Source organism: Meles meles, chromosome X (genome assembly GCF_922984935.1).
Source record: "Meles meles chromosome X, mMelMel3.1 paternal haplotype, whole genome shotgun sequence".
NCBI lineage: Eukaryota > Metazoa > Chordata > Mammalia > Carnivora > Mustelidae > Meles > Meles meles.
The window spans coordinates 14,861,175-14,885,474 of NC_060087.1; the positions used below are offsets into that span (position 1 = coordinate 14,861,175).

Consider the following 24,300-nt stretch of genomic DNA (forward strand, 5'->3'; position numbering starts at 1 on the left):
CCCTAGCTGCAAGGCAGAGGGGAAATGTACTCTTCATTCCAAACACCTGTGCATCCACTTACCAATTGTATTACTATGGGCTAAAGGAAGAATGGATATTGAGGGACATTCGTCCCTGCCACTGAATTTAGAGTATAATATGAAATGAGACATACAGTTTATTTTCTATATTGCAAAACCGTCTTATTCCTCATGTGCATTTGGGACCTCCTATGCATTTGTTAATTGAAAAAGGCAATTTAAGTGGAGAATCATTAAAAAATGCTGCATACATACTACAAACATTTTAACTTAAAATATATCAATATATGTTCATTTACTACTCTTTGGGGTAGGGTCAGGGCCTTTCGAGTATCTGTCTTCTGATTGGAATTCTGATGAGTCTTTCTTAAGTACATCATACCCACAATGCAACAACTCTGATAGCCTGTGAGGGCATCTTTAAAGTGACGCAAAAGCTAAAAGTATTATGAAGCAGTCTCAGTGCAGATTCCTTATCGCCATCACCACTGTCCCCTGCTGGTGTTTACAGTTGCGCTCACATTTGATGAGGCAGCAGTATGTTTAGTGGCTTTCCTTCATTAAGTCTTTCCAAAGTATTAAATTTTGTTTTCTTATAAACAGCAACTCTATTTAAAACATTATTTCAGGGGCACCTGGGTGGCTCAGTGGGTTAAGCCGCTGCCTTCGGCTCAGGTCATGATCTCAGGGTCCTGGGATCGAGTCCTGCATGGGGCTCTCTGCTCGACAGGGAGCCTGCTTCTCTCTCTCTCTCTCTCTCTCTCTCTCTCTGCCTGCCTCTCTGCCTACTTGTGATCTCTCTGTCAAATAAATAAATAAAATCTTTAAAAAAAAATAAATAAAACATTATTTCATTGGTTTATATGATATTTAATTGTATTAAAATAACAAGTGCATCTGTTATAAATAGGTATGAGAGTGTTATAAACAAACAACTGATTGTATGTATGCAGCTCAACGGGTGGGAACCAAACTGTGAGGTTGTGTTAGAGCAAGCAGGTTTTCAAAATCTTAGGTCTTACAACTCCAGCACTCTTAACATTATTGAAAACCTTTAGAGCTTATTATATATGTGGGTTTTATCTGTTAATATTTATCATATGATGAGTCAAAACTGAGCAATATAAATTATTAATTCCTTTAGGAATAACAATAATAATCCCATTACATGTTAACATAAATATGGTTGTGGGTCGTTCTTTCAAGTAAGAAACGGTGTTCTACCAAAAACAAGCAGCTAGTTAAGCTTGCAGCTCAATCACGCAAGTGATTTTCTTCAAGACAACCATCTTGCTCTGTTATATAACAGAAGTGCTTTATGTGTATTCTTCATTTTACCATATAGATTCCTAAAAAGACACCTACTCAAAAGTTGAAATTTAATACAAGCAATAGTTTTACTGCTTCATCAAAGAAAGACATCCTTAACTAAAACTGGCTTTTTGTCTTTTTATTTTTTTTAAACTGTGAGAGTGTAGCATTGATTTATGCTAAGGTGCCCCCAGTTCACCCATCCTTGCTTTGAGTCATCAGTGTAAATACAAACACAGTGAAAGAGCCAACAAGCTGAGTGTTGCTATGAATATAGTTTTGACTTTATGGACCTTCTGCAAGGTCTGGTAACCCACCCCCAAGAGATCCACAGATCATACTTTGAGACCTGCTTTCCTAGATGGTCGTCTACAAACAGTAAACTCTAATCATGCTGTGGACCTTAGTATTGTACCTTACAGAGGCAATGGGAAATGTGTGGTTAATCTGGAAATTCAGTGGAGACTGGTTAAGTGGAGTTTCTACTTAATAAAAAATTTTACATGAATTTTAGACTCCAGACTAAGAGTTTCAGAACTTGATTTGTTGGGAGTCTGTCAATGTTTATTTCAGCAACATTTTCTGGCCTGTTTTAATTTTTGTACTGATTGCATGGATCACTCCTAATCTTAGCATTTTCTTTTAAGAATATTTTCCAGGTGTTCCAGAAATATTTTCAAGGCCTGATTTTTATTGGAAGGTTCTAGTAAACATACATAGGAGGCTGTGTTAAAATGACTGTTTCCCCCCTCCTTTTTACATTACAGCATCTAATCTCTACTTTGTATTGCTTTTCCGTTGAAGTTTTTCTAAAGTGATGCCTGAAAGGTTTTAGGGAGAGTGGAAAGTGCCAGGGTTATTATTTGGGGAAGCACTGGGGAGTAGTAAAAATGGAATTTCTCTTAAAAGAGAACTTTGGGGGCGCCTGGGTGGCTCAGTGGGTTAAGCCGCTGCCTTCGGCCCAGGTCATGATCTCAGGGTCCTGGGATCGAGCCCCACATCGGGCTCTCTGCTCAGCGGTGAGCCTGTTTCCCTCTCTCTCTGCCTGCCTCTCTGCCTGCCTCTCTGTCTACTTGTGATCTCTTTCTGGCAAATAAAAAAAAAAAATTAAAAAAAAGAGAGAACTTTGATTTAATGCAGTACTCTGCTTCTGCATGAAAAAGATAGTAGGTGGAAAGGAAAACAGTTGTTGAAAATGCATGCATGTATTGGGTGAATTTTCCTCCAAGATGCTTGCTTATCTATCTATCTATCTATCTATCTATCTATCTATCTATCTAAGATTCTATTCATTTATTCGACAGAGAGAGAGAGAGCGAACAAGGGTGCACAAGCAGGTAGAGTGGGAGAGGGAGAAGCAGGCTTTCCACCGAGCAGGGAGCCCGATGTGGGGCTCGATCCCAGGAGTCCGGATCATGACCTGAGCTGAAGACAAATGTTTAAGGACTGAGCCACCCAGGCGCCCCTAAGATGCTTTTTAAAATTGTTAATACATGATTTATGGGTCTACCTAATTTGTGGAGATTAATGATTCCCTATTTAATTTTTAGAATATGCTTGAATTGCTGGAAGAAATGCCAAATGGAGTTCCACCTGAAAAAGTTAAAAGTTATATCTATCAGTTAATCAAAGCTATTCACTGGTGCCATAAGAATGATATTGTCCATAGAGGTAAGTATGCAATTTTTGAAATGAAAAATATTAAGAAAACCTCAGAGTTAACATTGAAATATTTTACATATTACTGTTTTAAGAGTATTTCTATGAGCACTGACATTCCACATAAATTAAATACATTTTGAAAGTACAGGATATGAGATATCATTCACTTCCAAGTCTCCTTTTGTATCACCAAAAGGATGGATTGCAAGTTTATTTGGATATTATGGTGAGATCTCTGTATAACCAGGTCTATTCTCAATTTTAGAAATGCCGAGGGATATAAAGAACTTAACAAATAGGAACTTTGAAGCTTACCTTGGGTAAAAAGAGCAAAGGGTTGTTCTCTGTTGCCTTTTGGTCCTGCTGGTAGACCAGAAAATGTGAAACCACCTAGAATAAGGCTTTAAAGGTGGTCACTGACCCCCAATTGACAGTCACCTCCCATTCCCTCTCAAACCAACCACCTCTGGTATATATACCAAATTCAATTCCTGAATTTCCCTACCCATTAGTGAGAAGAACCCGTTGCAAGTTGTAGGCATGATCAACCTTGCATAAATGTCATGAGTATGCTTCCATAAACTGTTAATATTTTGTCCTTTATTGCTGTGAGGTAGGTGGTTTATAGTACTAAAAGGGAAATTACTTTCTCAGCATGGTTTTTGCTTCTACACTATTTATCTTCTCCTGATAAGCTCTCTTGAATTCCAGAGTTTTACAGTAATGGGATGCATACTGATAAAATAATGGAGCCAGAAGATGTTTATCAGAAAATGATACAAATATCTACTTCTCATCTCTGAATTATCAGATAAATGAATACCTCATTTTAATTAACTATACAAACACACAAACATATCACTTTAAAAATAGTCTCACTTTAAGAATAGCTTAAAGGTCATGTGAAAAATGCCAACTCCTAGTATATCTAGAAAAAGACATTTTATATATTTTTTGGATTTGACTTTCATATCACTTACCATATCCAGGTTGTTGGTGGTATAGAGAAATCTCCAAGTCAACTACATGTCTAGTGTCTAGAGTAATGATACTAACAGTCTGTACCACAATATGAAACTATTAATATGAAACTGATTTAGCTGTATATCTGTAGTGTTTCTGTGATTTGGTTAAATATATGGTAATAAATCAATGATTGTGAATTAGCAGTAGAAACCATGATTCTGAAATCTTCAGATTTTCCTCCTGTCTTCCTTTTTCCATTTTCACCTCTGCCATCTCATACAGATTATAGGTACTCTAAAAATAGGATTGTGAGATGCCTCCCAAGGCAGGAATTAAATAGCATTTTCTGTATATTTCTACTCAGCTCCCACCACATCTTCTGAAGATCCATGGAAAAAATGAGAAATCTTGTCTTGACTCATCCAGTATAACTTCGGCATTACACATTTATAATTATGAACCACACAGAAAAGCTAAAGAGATATGTAAATATAGACATTATATAGAAAATCACAACAAATTCTAATTTTTATGTAGTTTTTCCTCTAGTAAATATAATGCTAGGTACTTATATGTGTTTTTAAGGTATCTTGTGGGTGTGAACATTTTTTAAAATATTCTGTCTCTGAAAATTTTATATTCTATCTCCAAAAACTTATGTTACTAGTACTTTATAAAGTAGAATAGTTCCTTGAAATATGGTGACCTAGATTCAGTGATTCTTAAATTCCTTTCCGAGATCACATTAATACCTTTACGATTTAAAGGGAAAAATATTTTTTACATTGTGGGTCTTCATGTTTCTCAAAAAAAAAAAAAAGTTGAAACTTTTATGAATCAGCCAAAAATGTGTTAACCTGCTTTTCCCTGTCACAGGTTTCTATTCATATTACTCTGGATATTTCTTTCTTTTTTTTAAGATTTTATTTATTTATTTAACATACAGAGAGAGATCACAAGTAGGCAGAGAGGCAGGCAGGGAGGGGGGAAGCAAGCTCCCTACTGAGCAGAGAGCCCAACGCAGGGCTCAGTCCCAGGACCCTGAGATCATGACCTGAGCTGAAGACAGAGGCTTAACCCACTGAGCCACCCAGGCGCCCCTACTCTGGCTATTTCTAATTAGGTGCCATTATAGTGATCCAGTATTGTCAATCAGCAGTCCATGGAACATTTTTTAATCATTGTTTTTTCTTCTTTATACTTCAGATATAAAGCCAGAAAATCTCTTAATCAGCCACAATGATGTTTTGAAACTGTGTGATTTTGGTAAGTTAAAAAGAAATTGAGCCTTGTAAGTAGAATTAATTTAATATAACACATAGGTAGCTTTTAAAGGCTTATTAAAAGTTTTTTTTTTTTTTTATGTTTTGACTTCAGTTAGCAGAGGAATATTCTGTTGGGTAATGTGTTGAAAAATGGATGGTTAGGTAAATTCTATACACTCTTTGCATAGTGTTGTCTACTCTTTTTAAAAATTCATAATGCAGTATTTGTTTAATGAGAATGCAAAGCAAATAGATGCATGTGTATACATTCATAAACCCAGTACTTAATGATTCCAAAAAATCAGTTTTCTGTGAAACACTACTATGCCTTCTGTTTTACAGGGTACGATAAAAGAATATTTTTGAGGTATTTTAAACATTGATAGAAATTATTTTAGGTATGATCATAAACTAACAATATGCATAGGTAAATACATATGTATCATGCATGTGCAATGGTTACATACCTATAAACGTCAAAGACAGTTTTAGAGCAGTTCCATTTATTCCCTTTAAATGTTCAATGAATGAGATTAGTAATTGATGTTTAATTAATTCCATCTCCTGGTTGAGTGTATAAGGAAGCTTTTTTTTTTTAAGATTATTTATTTATTTGACAGACAGAGATCCCAAGTAGGCAGAGAGGCAGGCAAAAGGAGGGGGGGAAATGCAGGCTCCTTGCTGAGCAGAGAGCCCGATGTGGGACTCGATCCTAAGGCCCTGGGATCATGACCTGAGCCAAAGGTAGAGGCTTTAACCCACTGAGCCACCCAGGTGCCCCTATAAGGAAGCTTTTGAATTGTACTCTCTCCTAGTAGAAAATTATGCATTCATTTCCATATATATAAAACTGTATTAAGTGCCATTAAAAATTAAAGTTGAAATAATTCAGAAAAGTTTTAAAACTATAGATTAGGGTGCTTAAGTTCTGAGTCACTTAAAAAATCTTTTGTCTAATCTGTATGCTGAAAAATAACAACTTGATTTAATGTTATTTTTCATATATTCAAGTATAATCGTAAGTATAATGTAAACTCCTACATATAATTGAGAATTCATCTCCTTTCATAAGCAAGAGTTAGATTAGTACCTCAGAGGTGGATTGAACAAATGAAAAATAGAAGCCTTCTAAGAACGCACGCACTGTGTGAATGACCACTTTTCTCCATTGTGGCTGTTAGAAGCAAGTGTAACTGTTTTCCCTCAGTGTTTGCAAAGAATTTGAATATTATGAACCTACTTGCCTGAGAAAAAATGTTTTGTAGGACTTAAATTTTTTTATACTATTTATAGGGAATATTGCAAAGAAGAGTCCTGCTTTATTTTTTTTTTTATTAACATATAATGTATTACTGTTTCACAGGTCTGTGAATCATCAGTCTTACACAATTCACGGGACTCACCATAGCACATACCTTCTCCAGTGTCCATCGCCCAGCCCCCCATCCTTCCTACCCGCCCTCCCCACCAGCAACCCTCAGTTTGTTTCCTGAGATTAAGAGTCTCTTTTGGTTTGTCTCCCTCCCCAGTCCCATCTTGTTTCATTTTTCCTTCCCTTCCCCCACGAACCCCTGCTCTGTCTCTCAAATTCCTCATATCAGAGAGATCATATGATAATTGTCTTTCTCTAATTGACTTCTTTCGCTAAGCATAATACCTTCTAGTTCCATCCACATTGTTGCAAAATGGCAAGATGTCGTTTTTTTTTGTTTTTGTTTTTTGGCAAGATGTCATTTTTTTGTTTTTGTTTTTTGGATGGCTGCATAGTATTCCATTGTGTGTGTGTGTATATATATATATATATATATATATATACACATATATATATATATACCACATCTTCTTTATCCATTCATCTGTTGATGGACATCTAGGTTCTTTCCATAGTTGGGCTATTGTGGACATTGCTGCTATAAACATTGGGCTGCACGTGCCCTTTCAGATCACTACATTTTTATCTTTAGGGTAAATACCCAGTAGTGCAATTGCTGGGTCATAGGGTAGCTCTATTTTCAACTTTTTGAGGAACCTCCATGCTGTTTTCCAGAGTGGCTGCACCCAGCTTGCATTCCCACCAGCAGTGTAGGAGGGGTCCCCTTTTTCCTCATCCTCACCAACACCTGTCGTTCTTTTCCTGACTGGTTAATTTTAGCGATTCTGACTGGTGTGAGGTGGTATCTCACTGTGGTTTTGATTTGTATTTCCCTGATGCCGAGTGATGTTGAGCACTTTTTCATGTGTCTGTCGGCCATTTGGATGTCTTCTTTGCAAGTCCTGCTATATTTTAAACATCTTATGAAGTGCTTAGAAGAATAAGAAAGAAATATCAAAATACAGCTATTTAAAAGATTTTGACCTTGACATTTTTAGCACTTTCTTAGTGTTATGATTTTCAGGAATATTTCTGGTTCTATTTCTTGCTTCCTATCCATAATTGTGACTACCATCAAATACTGAGATTTTGTACACCTCATGCTTCCTTTATTATGTATCCATGATTCTATGGGTTGATGATCTGCTTAAACCCCCAAATTACTAAAATTTGTAAACAAATTTTAAATACAAATGTGATGCGTATAGAATGGTTAATAATAGGGGAAGGTATCCCTGATCTGGCATCATTTTTTTTCTTTTCTATTTTTCTTTTTATTTTTTAAAGAATTATTTATTTATTTGAGGGAGGGAGGGAGGGAGGGAGAGAGAGAGAGAGAGAGAGAGTGTGTGTGTGTGTGTGTAGGGGCAAAGGGAGAGGGAAAGAGAATTCTCAAGCAGACTTCCCTCTGGGTATGGAGACAGACTCAGGGCTTGACCCCAGGACCCTGAGATCATGACCTGAGCCAGTCAAGAGTCAGAAACTTAACCAACTGAGCCACCCAGACACCCCCGGCATCATTTTTTAAAGGAAAGACAATTTGAAGTGGTAAGGAAATTTCACATGGCTGCACTGCATGTGGTTCTTTGTACCCTATGCATCCCCAGTGATCACATCTCAACTGCTTTCCCTCTATAGCACCGGTCTCCTTTGTCTATCTTGAAGAATCCCATTTGAAAATAGGAGTATTTCTTCCAATTTTTTACTCTAATGTTTTACCCCTAATTTTAATGTTCTGGTTCTGACTATCCATAATGCTTTTGGTGTGTTAGGTGGGTAATTAGCTTACCTGCTGGCTTATTTTTTGGCCCCAAAATCTTTTGAAAGGGTTTGGAGGGAAAATAATTATCGATAGAGTCTGTAAGTAATTAAGATAACCCTAATATGCTTCTCTGTCACATTAGGAGATGAAAATAATTTTGGCCTGCTTAGTTTCCATTATTGCCAACCATTAGTTGTCTATATAATGGCTAGAGCTGATCAGCAACAGTAGATCTACAAATACTAATGTTAAGTCCCACATATCAGAATATAATGACTGGCTCAGAGTGTTTGCCTTTGGCTCAGATCATGATCCCGGCATTCTGGGATCGAGTTCCCCATCAGGCTCCCTGCTCAATGGGGAGTCTGCTTCTCCCTCTCTGTGATCCCCCCCCGCTTCTCTCAAGTAAATAAATAAAAAACCTTTGGGGGAAAAAAAGAATATAATGATCATCTGTGACAGGGTATTTTAGCTTTGACTTGGGCTCTTGTAGGGACTTCATTTTGTTCCTAAGATTTGCATTTATCGAGAGAGCTGACTTAAAAGTATGCTCTGAATGCTTATAAAAGTATGTGATGACTTCAAAAATACTATTTCTTTAATATAGGAGGAGATGGGTTTTTTTAGTGAATACACTATATGTTAACTGATATATGAATGGACTAACATTTTAAAAATAATGAAGGGACCATTAATAAATAACCCATTCAGTACCAGTCATTGTGTTCTTTTGATATTCCTTTAAAATATTACTAGCACTGAAATACCTTGCCAACATGATGTTGTTACTTCTTTTTCACAGTTATACCTTTGGGATTTTCTATCTTTCAGGTTTCGCTCGCAACCTATCAGAAGGCAATAATGCTAATTATACAGAATATGTGGCCACCAGGTGGTATCGGTCCCCAGAACTCTTACTTGGGTAAGTTACCTTCCCCAGATAAAATGACATTTATATATCTGCTGATCATATGTCATTAGGTTTGGGATTATCTATGGAAGATAAGAACTTTAGTTAATTAAGTACCAGTTAACCTCTTGCAGTATAACAAGCCACCCAAAAGCTTAATGGTATAAAACCAACACCATTTTGTTTGCTCACAATTCTGGATACCTGTGATTTGGGGGACTCAGTAATTAAAGTTCAGCTGGATTGTTCTTCTCTTGGTCTCAATGGGAATCACTCAGGTAGCTACAGTCACTCAGTAGATCATTTGGAGGATGCTTGGTTTACGAGGCCTCGGCTGGGACAGACCATCTCTGTTCCATGGAGACTCATCCTCTGGTGGGCAAGTCCAAATGTCTTCATGTGATAGCCAAAAAATTCCCGGCAGCAGTTGGGCAAAGCCTCAATGCAAAGGTGGTTTTCAAGCCTCTGTTAGCCTGGTTTTCGCCTCATTGGCCAAAACCTGTTACATGGCCAAGCCCTGATTCAAGGGATGAAGAAATAAACTCGGCCTCTTGTTGGGAGGACTGGCCTATCTGTTGGTTCATTCATTCATTCAACAAGCAGTTATCAAGTGTCTCTTATATCCAGCCACTGTGCCAGAAACATGGTATAAATATTGAAGCAGTTGCCAATTTTCTTCTGAATAGAGAAACCTTGTTTGATGATAAATGGCTACTCAAACACACTGCATTGTTGATTGTCTCAGCAACATCACATCCATCCCCTTTGTGCCCACCCTTCCACTTTCAGTGCTTTCACTCATCTGTTAACCCCAGAAAAGGGTTTTCTGGTAAGAGTCTTCTTTTCTTTTTAGAAACTTGAGAAACTAAGAAGGATCCTATCTTCCTGAAGTCTGTTACATAGTTATACGAATAATCCTGTATTTATCTTAGTTGTAGTATTTTCTTATTTTCCATACATTGTATTTCCTTCTTGGAGACCACCCAAGAATGAAGAAAGAAGGCAAACTCTGCAAATAAAATGAGATATGGTGGTGATGATGACTGGTACTCTTATTACAGGTTTCATCTCTTTAGTGTGCGAGACATATATATGGGGGTCATGAGAAATTTAATTTTTAAAGGTTTTGTTTATTTATTTGTTTATCTTAGAAAGAGAGCTCAAGTGGGGGTGAAGAGCAGAGGAAGAGAGAGGGAGAGAATCTCAGGTAGACTCTGCACTGAGTGTGGAGCTTCACGCAAGGCTTGATCCTATGACCCTGAGATCATGTCCTGAGCTGAAATCAGGAGTCGAGACACTGAACCTACTGAGCCACCCAGGCACCCTGAGAAACTTAATTTTTAAAAGATACTTCTTATATAGTAGTAGTGCAAATTTCTCTGTGTTTGTTTTTTTTTTTTAAGATTTTATTTATTTGACGAGAGAGAGAGAGAGAGGTTGGAAGTAGGCAGAGAAGCAGGTAGAGAGATAGGTGGAAGCAGGCTCCTTGCTGAGCAGAGAGCCCAAGGCGGGGCTCGATCCCAGGACCCTGAGATTATGACCTGAGCTGAAGGCAGAGGCTTAACCCACTGAGCCACCCAGGCACCCCTCTGTGTTTTTTGTTGTTGTTATTGAAGATCATGATAACTGTATGTGTAAGTTACTCACTGAGGGTTTATTTTGATATTCACAATTTCTCAGTGTCCGTTAACCATCTGATTGTAATTCTTGATTCATTGCTGACATAGAGTGTATAAGAATTATTGATACCAGTCACTGGAAGCTTTACTTTTTTTTTTTTTTTTTAATCAAAGGCTTGCTTTATCTTGGGAAACAAATGGTGGTTAGTCACTTTATTATTTCTCTTTGTGTGGATAGATTTTAGAATTTCTGTGCAAATTTTTAAACTTGGTTTTTGATTGATTTTCTTTTGTGTTTGTCTTTGTTTCTTTTTATATATACCTCTGTCTGGACTTAATGAGATGCATAATCCATTTTCTTTGGGGAGGGAATGGAATTTGAGTTTACTGGACAGATTTGCCAAAGAAGAAATGAGTATGAAGTAGATCATTCTTAGAACACCATCCAAGGAGTCATGTATGGTAGAGGACTTTTTATGATATGGTTTTGTCTATATGATGGCCCCAATGAGTTCATTCTCAGGACAACCTTGTTATAGACCTTCAGAGAGTATTTGCTGCCTAATAATACCTGTCAGAAAACTGCAGTTATGTTTAGAGATGTGTGGGAGCTACCAAAAATAGATAGGACTCCAATTAATTGGGGCCAAATTATATATTGCTAATTAAATGATTGTCAAGTACTAGTTGAAGAACCATATTATTTGTGTACAAATCCCATTGAAATCAGTTGATAGTTGGTTAATATTAAGATTTTACATTTTTGTACATTCTTAAGACTTTGTCCTTGACATTCAAAATAGTTCCAGCTGCATAAATTATTCATATCCGTTGACAGAAGAAAAATAGCGTGATTTGGGTATGTAGAGATTTTTTTTTTCCCTTTTTATTTATTTTTTCAGCGTAACAGTATTCATTCTTTTTGCACAACACCCAGTGCTCCATGCAAAACGTGCCCTCCCCATCACCCACCACCTGTTCCCCCAACCTCCCACCCCTGACCCTTCAAAACCCTCAGGTTGTTTTTCAGAGTCCATAGTCTCTTATGGTTCGCCTCGCCTCCCCAATGTCCATAGCCCGCTCCCCCTCTCCCAATCCCACCTCCCCCCAGCAACCCCCAGTTTGTTTTGTGAGATTAAGAGTCATTTATGGTTTGTCTTGTAGAGATTTTTTGTAAGTTTCTCCATCTAGCAGAAGTTTTTTTTTTTATACATGTATTAAAGAAAGATCAGTATCCTTCTCTCCCCAACAAGCTACAAAAAGAAAATGTACATGAAGTTTCCTAATATGGTCCTTTAGGTTTTTGTGGAATGAAATGAGATAAAGAAAATACTGACTTTCAGTTGTAATGACTTATTGTCCTAGAAACATTTCTGTGTAGTGTTAACAGTGCTTTAATTTAGAGTATCTGTTAAAAGTTTTGTATTATTGCTGTATCATTATGACATTCTAAAATTTCATCCTGTGTTTTTTTCAAATACTTTATTTTGTCTTACCCTTCTTTTAACTTTTTTTTTAAATTTCTTTAGAGAAAGAAAGACAGCATAGCAGGGTGAGGGGCACAGGGAGGGAATAAGCAGGCTCCATGCTGAATATGGAGCCTGATGTTGGGCTCGATCCTACAACCTCAAGATCATAACCTGAGCCAAAAGCAAGAGTCAGACACCCAACCGACTGAGCCACCCAGGCAGTCATGGCTTTCCCTTCTTAAAATTTGGATTATTTATGTTTGAAACTAAGTAAAATATGGTTTCTTTGTCTGCCACATATAATTTGATTTAAGACTATAGATATTGGGGCATACATATAAAGCTTTTTTCGGAGTACTTAGGTTTTCACATGTAGCCTCCATTTATTAATAACCGAGCCCTCTGCTAAACTTAGATCCTAGAGGAGAACTATAAACCCCTAAGGAAATGGAAAAAAGACACTTTGAGGCAAATAGTTATCATAAAGCTCCATATACACAGGGTACAAATAGTTTTAGGTAAATAATACTATAGAGCTTAGCCCACTCTTAGTTTTTAGAAATTGTGATTCTAGGCAATCAGAAGTTAAATAGTACTCAGTGTTTATTGCTTAAGAAGACACGTTGAGTCAGTAGTACATTTTAATAGACTGATCTCAAAAAATGGATGAGGTATAACTTTTTGACAGTTTAAGAGCTAAAGGTTAATTACCTAGAAAATGCATTTCTTGGGAGCATTTGATTTTCCAGGTGAAGTGTTAACTCATCAGACATGTGTACTGTATTAGGGTTTATTAAGCCATTCATGTTCAAGATATGCCCAGATATGAGTAGATTCCAACTTAGTGTATGCCTACTAAATTATTATTAAACTGTTGGTTTTGTTAGCATAGTTTTATTTACTTGTGCTCTGAATTTTTTCTTGGATATCCATAATTCCTTTTTTTCAGCCTCATTTGTAGTTCCTTATATATATGAATTGCTTTAAATTATGAATCTGTTCAAAATAATTTGGAAATTATTAAAATATATTTCTTCATTTGCCAAGACAATTTCTCCCTTTGCTTTTCAGAGCTCCTTATGGAAAGTCTGTCGATATGTGGTCAGTGGGCTGTATTCTTGGGGAGCTTAGCGATGGACAACCTTTATTTCCTGGAGAAAGCGAAATTGACCAACTTTTTACCATTCAGAAGGTGCTAGGACCACTTCCATCCGAACAGATGAAGCTCTTCTACAGTAATCCTCGATTCCATGGGCTCCGGGTAAGAAGCTTTACTAAAACTCCAAACGGAATCAATACAGCAGTATTTAAATCATTGTTCATTGCACAATGGAATGCTAAGCTGTCCATTGAATACTATTCCCTTTTCCAATACAATGCTTATAATCCCCATTATAGTATTTTATTTTTGAATCTTATATAGAATTTGTGACTTTTAAGAAACATTCTGAATTTGAAAGTGGGAGCTGGTAATGTTTTTCCTAATTGATAAGTTCCAATTTTGCAAACCCTCTTCTAGCATTTGCATTATTATAGTCTACACTTTGGTTCTCTCAGAATGTTTCTTTGTCTAAAATATTAAGCATCCCTAAAAGATATGAAAATGTATAAATGACTTGCTTATTTGAACAAACATTTGTAATGATTTGAGGGAGAATATGAGTCCTTGCATTCTGTAGATTTAAAGGTTGTGTTCTAGCATGTATTTCTTGTCTGTTGACAGTGAAACATCAGATCTTCTTTTCAAACTAGTATATTGTCTTGGGCAGCCTTTTCTAGGCTTGCTAACTTTGTACAAAACTTGTTTTCAGAGAATATGCTTAAAGAGGGTCTTAAGGTAGAAACTTTCCCCAGATGAGAGATAAGCACCTTATTACAGTAGCCAGACAGAGGCTGCTTCTCTCTTCCATCTACCCCGAAAGCTATTTTTAGTTTTCAACTACTCTGGGCTACCATGCCATTTGGTGACCATTATGAGAACGCTAAAATATGCTCACTGCCATTTTCTTTCTTTCTCTTAAATGCATGATTCTCAAACCATGTTTTCTTGAGTTTTGCTGAGCACTTCATTTTTTCTTTTGACTTTCTGGACCTCCGTTCATTCCACTTCGAGGCGCATCCCCTCCTCACACATGATCGCCCAACATGATGCCCGCTCCTCTCTCTCCAAACTCCCACCACGCTTGTCTTTGCTTTTCTTTGACTTCTAGAAATATTTTAGGACTTTTCCAGCTTCATGGATTTGGGATTTGTGGCTCCTCCCAGGGAGGTGCTTCTGTTGTGTGGTCCCTTCTCACTTTGTAAATCTCAGCTCCAAGAATGTCCCCTTCTCTTATGTCACCAACATACTGCCCCACCCTCCTTCTAGTGTCTCCCATAGCCCTTCCCCCCTTTTTTCCATCCAGCACTTCCCCTGGTGTGTAGTTGTGTTGTTTATTTGTTTACTTGTTAATTATCAATGGTTGAGTTCTCAACTACTAGAGTATAAACTCCCCGATGGCAGAAATCATCTCGTTTTTCCACTGTTGTTTCCAGCATCTGTAGCAGAGCCCAGCACATCTAGTTAGGGACACAGTGAGTACTTGAATGATGGATTGAGCCAATTTGTGTCATCAGCACTCAAGCTCAACTGCACCTCCCTTCTCTCTGTCTCTAATGCTTCCTTCACCCTTAGCACCGTTTTACCTGAACTATTGACAATCACTCCTAAATGCATCTCTCCAACTCTCTGTCTTCACTTTAGTGTTTTCACGTTGCCTTTGCCATGATTGTCCTTCGGATTGCACATTCAGTTGTATCTCCTTTGTGTTTGGAAGCCTCTATAGAATTGCTTACATTTAAACTCCTTAGGCGGTAACATTTAGAACCCCTTGCTCTTAGCCCTCCAACTTTATCTGCCACTCATTCCCACTATTGCCCCCTACTTGTCAACATATTGAACTTCTCACCATTTCCTTGACATATTGCTCCTACAGTGCTGTGTTTTCATTTCTATGGTGCTCCTAGTACTTACTCTACTTCATGGAAAGTTCCTCCTCCTCCTTCTTCCAGACTGAGGTCAAGTGTTCTCCCTCCAGGAAGCCTTTCTGGACTCCTCCAGGGAGTCGGTGACTCCCCCTTCTGTGTTCCAGTAGTGCTCATTGCCATCTCTTTTAAATAGCTGTTTTCAAAAAAATACGTATCTCACTGAACTGATGAATTCCTTGAGGAAATGAACTACCATGTCCACCAGTAGATTCATAGCACATCTAGAGTAGTGCCTAGCAGGTGGAATAATAATGAATGGTTGAATTTTTTTTTTTAAGATTTTATTTATTTATTTGACAGACAGAGATCCCAAGTAGGCAGAGAGGCAGGTAGAGAGTGGGGGGAAGCAGACTCCTTGCTGAGCAGAGAGCCCAAGGCGGGGCTCGATCCCAGGACCCTGAGATCATGTCCTGAACTGAAGGCAGAGGCTTAACCCACTGAGCCACCCAGGCGCCCCTGAATGATTGAATATTTGACCTCAGAATTTTAACAGTAACTTCTGGAACATCAAGCTTGGCCTGCTGGCTGCCTGTTCTTTGCCTGGTTAAAGAGACTCCATGCTGGATTGCCTGAAGGGAGTGTAAACAGATGTGTTATGGTACCTGACCTTAATAACTTATAAACTAGCCAAAGAATTAAGACGTTTGTGCATGAAATAATCGGAAAGCAATATGACTTATAATAAAACGCCTCATTCTTTACTGCGTTGCACTGTTTTCTAATACATCTCTCAGTATGGCTGAGACCGTGAGAGTGTTAAACATTCTGGAAAGTTAGAAATCATAGTTGGTTGGACTCATTAGAGGAAGATTTATAGAAGATTTGAAATTTGTCGTGGATATGAAGAATGAGTAGCTTTGGGTTAGATAGGCCAAACGAAGGATCTCTTTCCCTCATTTGTGTGTGGTCCGTTTTGTTCACAGACCTCCTCACTAAGTAGTAGTATCTGTAAAACGCTGGATAGCCCATGACAGCACCGCTTATAAATAACCTTCAGAGAAATTGCTGCTTCCGTGTTACTTTGATTTTTATAAACTTTAATATTTTTACAATTTAGTCTGAACGTGTTTGTGGTCTTTTAACTAAATTAGATTAATCTTTTTGGAGGTTTAACATCATTTGAGGGGAATGTCTTTCTTTATCATTTTGTTGGAGAATATCTGCGAGAGATAGCTAAGCATGGAGAGTGTGGGAACTGGAACTTCCGTGAGTTACAGACTCACCGGTGACTAGTCCAGTGTTACTGGCGTTTTGATTCAGTTGTGTAGAGATTGGAAAGTCAGCAAGATGTTGCTCTTTTGGTACGCTTTATTTTGAAAAAGTAACAATTGCTGTCCCATAGTCTAGGGCATAGACTCTGGAGTTAGACTGCTGGGGTTCATAGCCTGGCCCTGGCTCCGTGTTTCTTACATGAATGACTTTGGCAAGTTTCTTGTGCCTTGGTTTCTTCGTGTAGAAAATGCTGATAACAGAAGTACTACCCTTTGGGGTTGTTGTGAAGGTTAATTGTTCTCTTTAATATGCCCAGACCCGTGCCTGACACATAGTAAGTTCTCGCTAAAGACATACTCTCGTTGTATTGTTCAAGTGATTAAGAAAGAAAAACTACTCATTGGGATAGAATTTAAACTTCTATGCTTGAGTTTTGGTTATATGTTGAATTATCACACGAAAATGGTAGATCTCATTCAAAAGCATATAAATTATTTTTTTTAACTTAGTTTGGTCATTTTTTATCTTAATTTTTTAAATACCTTTTCAGTCTCTGCATTAATTTTCTTATCAATGAAATGTTACTTCTGAAGAAAGAAAGGGACATCTGGTAGCGTAAGATAGACTTCATAAGCAAAATATTAATTAAAATGCAGCAGACAGAGTTGTTTATCACAGCATGGCAGGTGTCTCTCTTTGGGCTGGTATTTAATACTCCAGCAACATCTAAAAGAACTTCCGTTGAGAGCGATGCCTGGGTTCAGAAAGAGTGTGGGTTTGGATTATAGACCTGGATGCAAATATTAGTTCTGCTTTTTAATTATGTAACTTGTCTTGAATAAGTTATTTGAACTTTCTGATTATCACCTTCTTCATCTCTAAAATAAGAAGAATTGCTAAAATGCCTTGTATAGCATCACTGCCTTCTCTAATTAGTTAAAATTATTGCCTGTGTGCCTGTGTTAAGTTCGTGTTATTCCTTCTACTTCCTCTATCTGGAGTGCTGTCCTACTTTTCTCTGTCCTCACATTTTTCTTACCTTTCAAAACCTAGTTCAAATATTATCTGCGGATTCTCTTTTGCTCCAGCTGCAAGTCTCTTTTTCTCCACCTTGGTCTCTCCTTCCTCTGAGCTTCAAGTAGAATTTTTGGCTGCACACTTCAGTGCTGATTGCTGTCTCAGCCAGACTGTGGGTTGCTTAATTGCATGGTCTAGGTCTGACCCATATGCTATAATTCCTGCTGTCCCTAGCACAGTGTGCAGATAATGTCATAATCACAACTTTAGTGATTTGTTGAATTTCCCTCCATAACTAGTCCTCCCATCCACGTACTGAACATGTTCAAGGATTCTGGTACTTTGAAATGCTCTTATGTCGGTATAAAGGAAATGTGTATTGAAGGCAAAGGAGCCTTCCCATTGCGAGGGAGTGCATGGCATTGGGCTCTAATACTTTCTTATCCACGTGGATGTTGCAAAATGTGGGGTGGCAGAGCGGACAGAGCACCTTAATAAATTTGACCTCTTCTCTTCATTTTATTTAAAAAACCATTTATTAATTTAGATGACTGTTTGCCTTCTGTTCCAGCTTATATAAAGGAAGGAATTGAAAACAGATCATTAAAAAAGTATTTTAAAAGCAATGTTCAAACATGTGTCTGAATTCACTATTGCTATTTCTGTGGCCTTTCAAGTACTGGCCTCTCTGCCTTCTCTCTCTCTCTGTTTGTCTTTTTAAGATTTTTTATTTACTAACTTGAGCTAGAGAGAGAGAGAGAGCATGAGCGGGGGGGGGGCGGGGGGGTAGGGGCAGCGGGGGCAGAGGGAGAGGGAAATGCAGGCTCTCCAAGGAGCAGGGAGCCTGACATAGAGCTCGATCCCAGAACCCTGGCATCATGACCTGAGCTGAAGGCAGCTGTTTAACAGACTGAGCCGGGTGCCCCTTCTCTCACTCTCTCTCTCTCTCTCTCTTTTTTTTTTTTTCATTTCTCTAATTTTCAAGAGTAAATAATATTGTGAAAAAACCTTAAGAATTGTCTATGTAGGCAGACAAGTTCTGTATAAACATTATAACTGAAGTGTCTATATAAACAGACAGTACCCTGTGAACTGTACAATCTCAAATCTTTACAGTTAGGTTTGTTTTACATGCTTCATTGGCTAGATTTAATATCCTCTCTTATCTGTACATTTTCCTGTTATTTGATACCTAGTCCTATTAATCTGTACCTCAAATACATAGACATAAAACTAATAGACACATGAAATGAATTTGACTCTGGCACTAGGGCAGTAGCTTCTGTTCCTTTGCTACCTTTTCCAGAACTCACAGCACATATGCACATGTGTCCCCTTCCCCACGTGCTAACGCTCCTGTGTGTTCTTACAGTTTCCAGCTGTTAACCACCCTCAGACATTGGAGAGAAGATACCTTGGAATTCTAAATAGCGTCTTACTTGACTTAATGAAGGTGGGACAAATTGATGTGTTCTATATAAAATGTCCTTTGGTTTGTGGATTTTTTTTCTGTTTACATGTGACCAACTCCTGCTTTGTATTTCGTTAATAGATGTGTTATAGTGAATAATGGGGGACTATGTTATGTTAAAAGCATGCGGTTTAATCAAAATAGCAACAGTACCTAGTTTTGTAACATTCCATGTAGACAGGACCATGAGATACCTCAGTTATGTTCCTAAAGTGGGTAGAATAATAATGATTTAAATATAAATAATAAATAACTTAAAAATTTATTCAGCGTTAAAGAGCTGCTTAGGTATAACATTTCAAAACAAATCTTAAAATGAATGTTGAAAGAAGAAAGTTTCTTTTTTTTTAACGTGACAGTTAAGGCCTCTCTTAAGATTATTTTGTAAGTGAACCTAGTTCTGCCCTTTTTCTAATTTGGCCTCTTCTCTCCCTGAGGGTGGGGCTTTTTCTGGGTCTCTATCTCTCTCTCTCTCTCTCTTTTTTTTGCCACAGCAGAATCACTGCTTCTACCACACCTGAGCATGCCTCCTCATGCTCCTGTCCCTATCCAGAAAGTTCTCCTGCTCTGCACTACCAGAAACATTCTCACAGTTTTTTATTCAAGCTCTTCCTCCCCATTAGATGGACAGCCCCTTAAGCGAGAACCAGTTTTTCCTGTTTCTCTGGCTTTCATTGCAGCCAGCCAGTGCATAAGCTGGTGCTGGTTGTTTGATAGTAGACCTTCAAAAAAACACTTGTTAATGGATCAATTTTATTTATTGTATGTCCATTTAGTTTATTGTTCAAAATCAGGGGTGGTTACATTATGCACCGAGTCTTAAAGGTACACTTAGCACAGTTGGAAATTGCTGAGAGCACTTTCAGAACTTTGTTGTGCTTTAAACTATGTTCCTGTGTGTCCTGAGGAACACTGTGCAAACTGGTGTGGGAGCAATGGTGAGGGATTGGGTACGGCTTTTAGAAAGGCCACATACCACGTAACCTTTTGTAGAGATCACAATATTCATTAATTTAGGAAGGCTTTCGGAAATCCCAGGTAAAGAAGCATTTATGTCTTGCTCAGCATTTCCCAAATTTAATTAAATACTGAATACTATTTTAAAAAAAGTCTGTGGACTCTGAAAAACAGAGGGTTTTGGAAGGGAGTGGAGTGGAGCATTAGGTGAGCCTGGTGGTGGGTATGACGGAGGGCACGTATTGCATGGAGCACTGGGTGTGGTGCATAAACCATGAATCTTGGAACACTGAAAAATTAAAATTTAAAAAAAACTACAGTACTGGTGTTCTGAACACAGATTGAGAGATGCTATTAAAGAGATAACCCTCAAGGGTCTTTCATATTAATTAAAAGTAAATTATCTCTTGATTCAGTTGGATTCTGTCAGTATGTTCTGTCACACAATCAGTATTTATCAGGGCTTAATGATTTGGTAACTTAAAAATAAAAATAAAGTGAAAAAAGAACTGAATTAAATACAATTTCATGGTTTTTGCCTTTTGTCTTTTTAAAAAAATAACAACTCTTTTTAGTTAAATCATTACCAATTCTAATTACCAAGGGTCAGTGTGGTACCTGGTAAAATCTAGAACAGATAAAAGTACAAAGATAATGAGAATCTTTCTGTATTGATACCAATTTGGAAATTAAACTAATTCCTATTTAGAATATTTAGCTTCAGACTTCTTTAACATTAAGTAAACATTTTTATTGAAATTATATTCATAAGATATGCAAATTATGTATACATTTCAGTTAGTTTTTAGAATGTAAACATATCAATGTAACCACATCAAGACTGAGATAGAGAAAATTATTAACACCCAAGAAGCCTCTTCAAGACCCCCTCCCTGGCTCTCCACCCCATATGTCTCCCCACTCCTGGAAACCATAATTCTGAGTTCTCTCACCAATGATTAATATTGCCTTGTTATTGAATGTTACATAAATAGAATTATTCCTTTTGTCTTTTAGCCATTTTCAAAATGAATTTGAAAAGAACATTATTTATCCTTTCATGAAGAAATATATTCTCTATGCCATTCCCTAAAGCAGATTTGTTAATTTTGTCCATATATAAGTACCTAAAATAGCCATCTCATCCTGCATCTGTTTATATATATTAGCCATTTTATAGGGAATGCAGGTTACCAGAATTGATCCAACCCACGGTGATTTATATGGACTCTATTTTAGTTCTTAAAAAATGGTTTTTTTCCCCTGAAATGCTGAATTTTGAAGCTGTTTACTTGGTGAGTTTTATACTTTTCCTCATAATGACCTCCTCCTTTTAAGTAATTTGAAAATTAACAGCTATATTTATGGATATAAAAATAGTTCTTTGTGTGTATATGCAGTAATTTCTCCAGTTGATAATCTTAAAATAGCACTTCGATGCTAGTAGATATTTGGCTTGTAAAAAGTCATATGTACTTCTAATTTAAAATACTACTCAGGAGCCAGCTTTGCTGTTTTTAACTAGTATCATACATTTGAAACCATTTTGATGTTAACTATTTGGCTGCTGAGACCAAAATCATTTTTATATACCTGCACAGTTTTTTTATTTTCTAAAGAGGAGGAGGCAAGAACTGCAATAAGTTTAGAATTGTATCTGAGTCAACATGAATGTAAATCCACTTGCATTTAAACAGTGGCTTGGGTTTCCAGACTCTTTTGACTTAAAGTGAATGTTTCAGTGTATGGTAGAATAAGACTTCAAATTTTCTGTGGTGCTGGGTTAAAGGAGGTTGTCTGAAATTGAATTCTGGCTCACTGGGAGCAAATCTAGGTTTGTTCTCACTGGCCAAGTTGATCACAAAGAGATTAACTGTGGGTATAACCAATGAAAATGACCTAGAGATAGATTTGGGAATGCTGGAATTTCAACATTCTTCCTTTCTCTGAGAGAAAATGCCATCAGTGAATTTTTCTGTGAGAATATCATCCCAGCAGATTCCAGTGTGCTCTACTGAGTTGTGTTAGGTTATGTAGGTTTATGTTTTATATATTTGCTTAATTTTTCAATAAAAATTACTTTAGTGATTCACTTTTTAAAATCTTTTCCAATTACTAATGAGATAAATAGTATTAGAAGAAAATACTAAACATTTTAGTTGTTAAAACATCTCCTATGTGCAACATGAAAGGGTTAGTTACCGTAATATATAAAGAACACTTAAAAATAAATTAGAACAGAGGCATCTGAGTGGCTCAGTCGGTTGGGCATCCAAATCTTGATTTTGGCTCAGGGCATGATCTCAGAGTCCTGGGATCCAGCCCCAGTCTGGCTTCTCACTCAGCAAGTAGTCTGCTTGAGGATTCTCTCCCTTTCCCTCTGCCCCCACCCTAAAGTAAATCTTTAAAAAAAAAATTAGGACAGATACACAAATAGAAAAATAAGAAAAAGAAGGACTACAAGAAACCAATAAGCATAAAAATACTCAACCTCATTAGTAATTACAGATGTGAATTAAAACAGCTATGAGATACCATTTATTAAATGTCTGTAGCTTACAAGTAGTTAAAAAAAATGATAATGCCTGTTGTTGATGAAGATATCAGGAAATTGGTAGATTCTCAGTTGCTGAGAAGGAGTATCATTTCAGACAAACTTCCTAGGGGACAATTTTTCAACACATAGAAAATAATCCTCAAAAGTTTGCATAATTAACAATCTTTCTCTGGTTGTTTATCCTATGAAAGGGATCATGTATGCATGCAAGGATTTCTGGTATTTATCATAGCATTAATTATAATAGTGAAAAGTAGCAGCCATCTAAATGTCTAACAGTAGGAGACCAGTTGAATAAATTATGGTATATCCATCCCACACACTTCCTAGGTCATTTAAGAACATGTTGTGAAGTTAACTGTTGCATCATTTTCATAATAATAACATAAAGGAAACAACCAAAATGTTTGTCATTAGAGAATTGCTAAAAACAACCTAAGGCATATCCATAGAATAAAAGCTCTTCACCGATAATGCAATGATCTCTTAAGATCTAATGTCCATTGGAAAGAAAGTTAAGTGCAGACCCTAGTGTGTCTGCTACTGTTTGGGTAAAATAAAAGCAACAGGGGCTCCTGGGCGGCTCAGTGGGTTAAGCTCAGGTCATGATCTCAGGGTCCTGGGATTGAGTCCCGCATCGGGCTCTCTGCTCAGCAGGGAGCCTGCTTCTCTCTCTCTCTGCCTGCCTCTCTGCCTACTTGTGATCTTTCTCTGTCAAATAAATAAATAAAATATTTAAAAATAAAAAAAATTAAAATAAAATAAAATAAAAGCAACAGACAGAGATAGGTACAGAAAAGGATGCACAAGAATATGGGCTCCCTCCCGAGAGGGGGCAGGAGAAAGATGAGTGTATATTGTTTCATGTGAATATATACGTCTTCCAAGATACATTTCAAATGTTTGTTATGTTGTAAAAAATGTTTTTGACTAGTATGTGAAAAATGCAGGATCCACAAGTTCCACATATAACATAAAGTCAGATTTTATAAAACAAAATATGTATATACAGTATCAGAAAAGGGCTGGGAGAGCTTATCCCCAGAGGGCAACAGCAGTAAGATAATGTGGCAATTTATTTATTTTTTTATTAAAAAAAATTTTTTTTAAAGATTTTATCTATTTGAGAGAAAGAGAATGAGTGAGCCAGCATGCGTTGGGGAGGTGCAGAGGGAGAAAGAGAAGCAGACTTCCCGCTGATCATGGAACCTGTCACAGGGTTCCATCCGAGGACCCTACGACCTAAGCCAAATTTAGACATTTAACCAAGTCACCCAGGCATCCCAATAATGTGGTAATTTGAATAACCCTCTTTAAAAAGTTTTTTTGGACTAAACTGTGTTCGCTAGATAGTTTGTAATGACCATGCCTTTCCTTTATAAGGAAAAGAAAGAAGGTTTTTATTACAATTTAAATTTGACATTGTAATGTTCTTTCTGATCCTAACTTTGTTTCCTAAGAATTTACTGAAGTTGGACCCAGCTGACAGATACTTGACAGAACAATGTTTGAATCACCCTACATTTCAAACCCAGAGACTTTTGGATCGCTCCCCTTCAAGGTCAGCAAAAAGAAAACCTTACCACGTGGAAAGCAGCACTTTGTCTAATAGGTAAATATTCCCTTTTAAGGAAATACAGATGCAGTGTTGGTCTTACAAGTAGGTGGAGGAGGTGGCTGCTTAAATGATGCAATTAAAGAA

The 24,300-nt window shown here is 37.2% G+C and overlaps 1 protein-coding gene across 2 annotated transcripts in view; it reads left to right on the forward strand.

The window, feature by feature from the left end:
- CDKL5 (cyclin dependent kinase like 5) overlaps positions 1–24,300 on the forward strand; it is a 203,354-nt gene that overhangs the window by 150,640 nt on the left and 28,414 nt on the right. For both annotated transcript variants that reach the window (XM_045996416.1, XM_045996417.1), the window contains exons 6-11: positions 2,883–3,003; positions 5,167–5,226; positions 9,191–9,281; positions 13,429–13,618; positions 18,986–19,066; positions 24,059–24,210. In XM_045996416.1, coding sequence (XP_045852372.1) covers positions 2,883–3,003; positions 5,167–5,226; positions 9,191–9,281; positions 13,429–13,618; positions 18,986–19,066; positions 24,059–24,210 — 695 coding nt within the window. The remainder of the gene's footprint in view (positions 1–2,882; positions 3,004–5,166; positions 5,227–9,190; positions 9,282–13,428; positions 13,619–18,985; positions 19,067–24,058; positions 24,211–24,300) is intronic.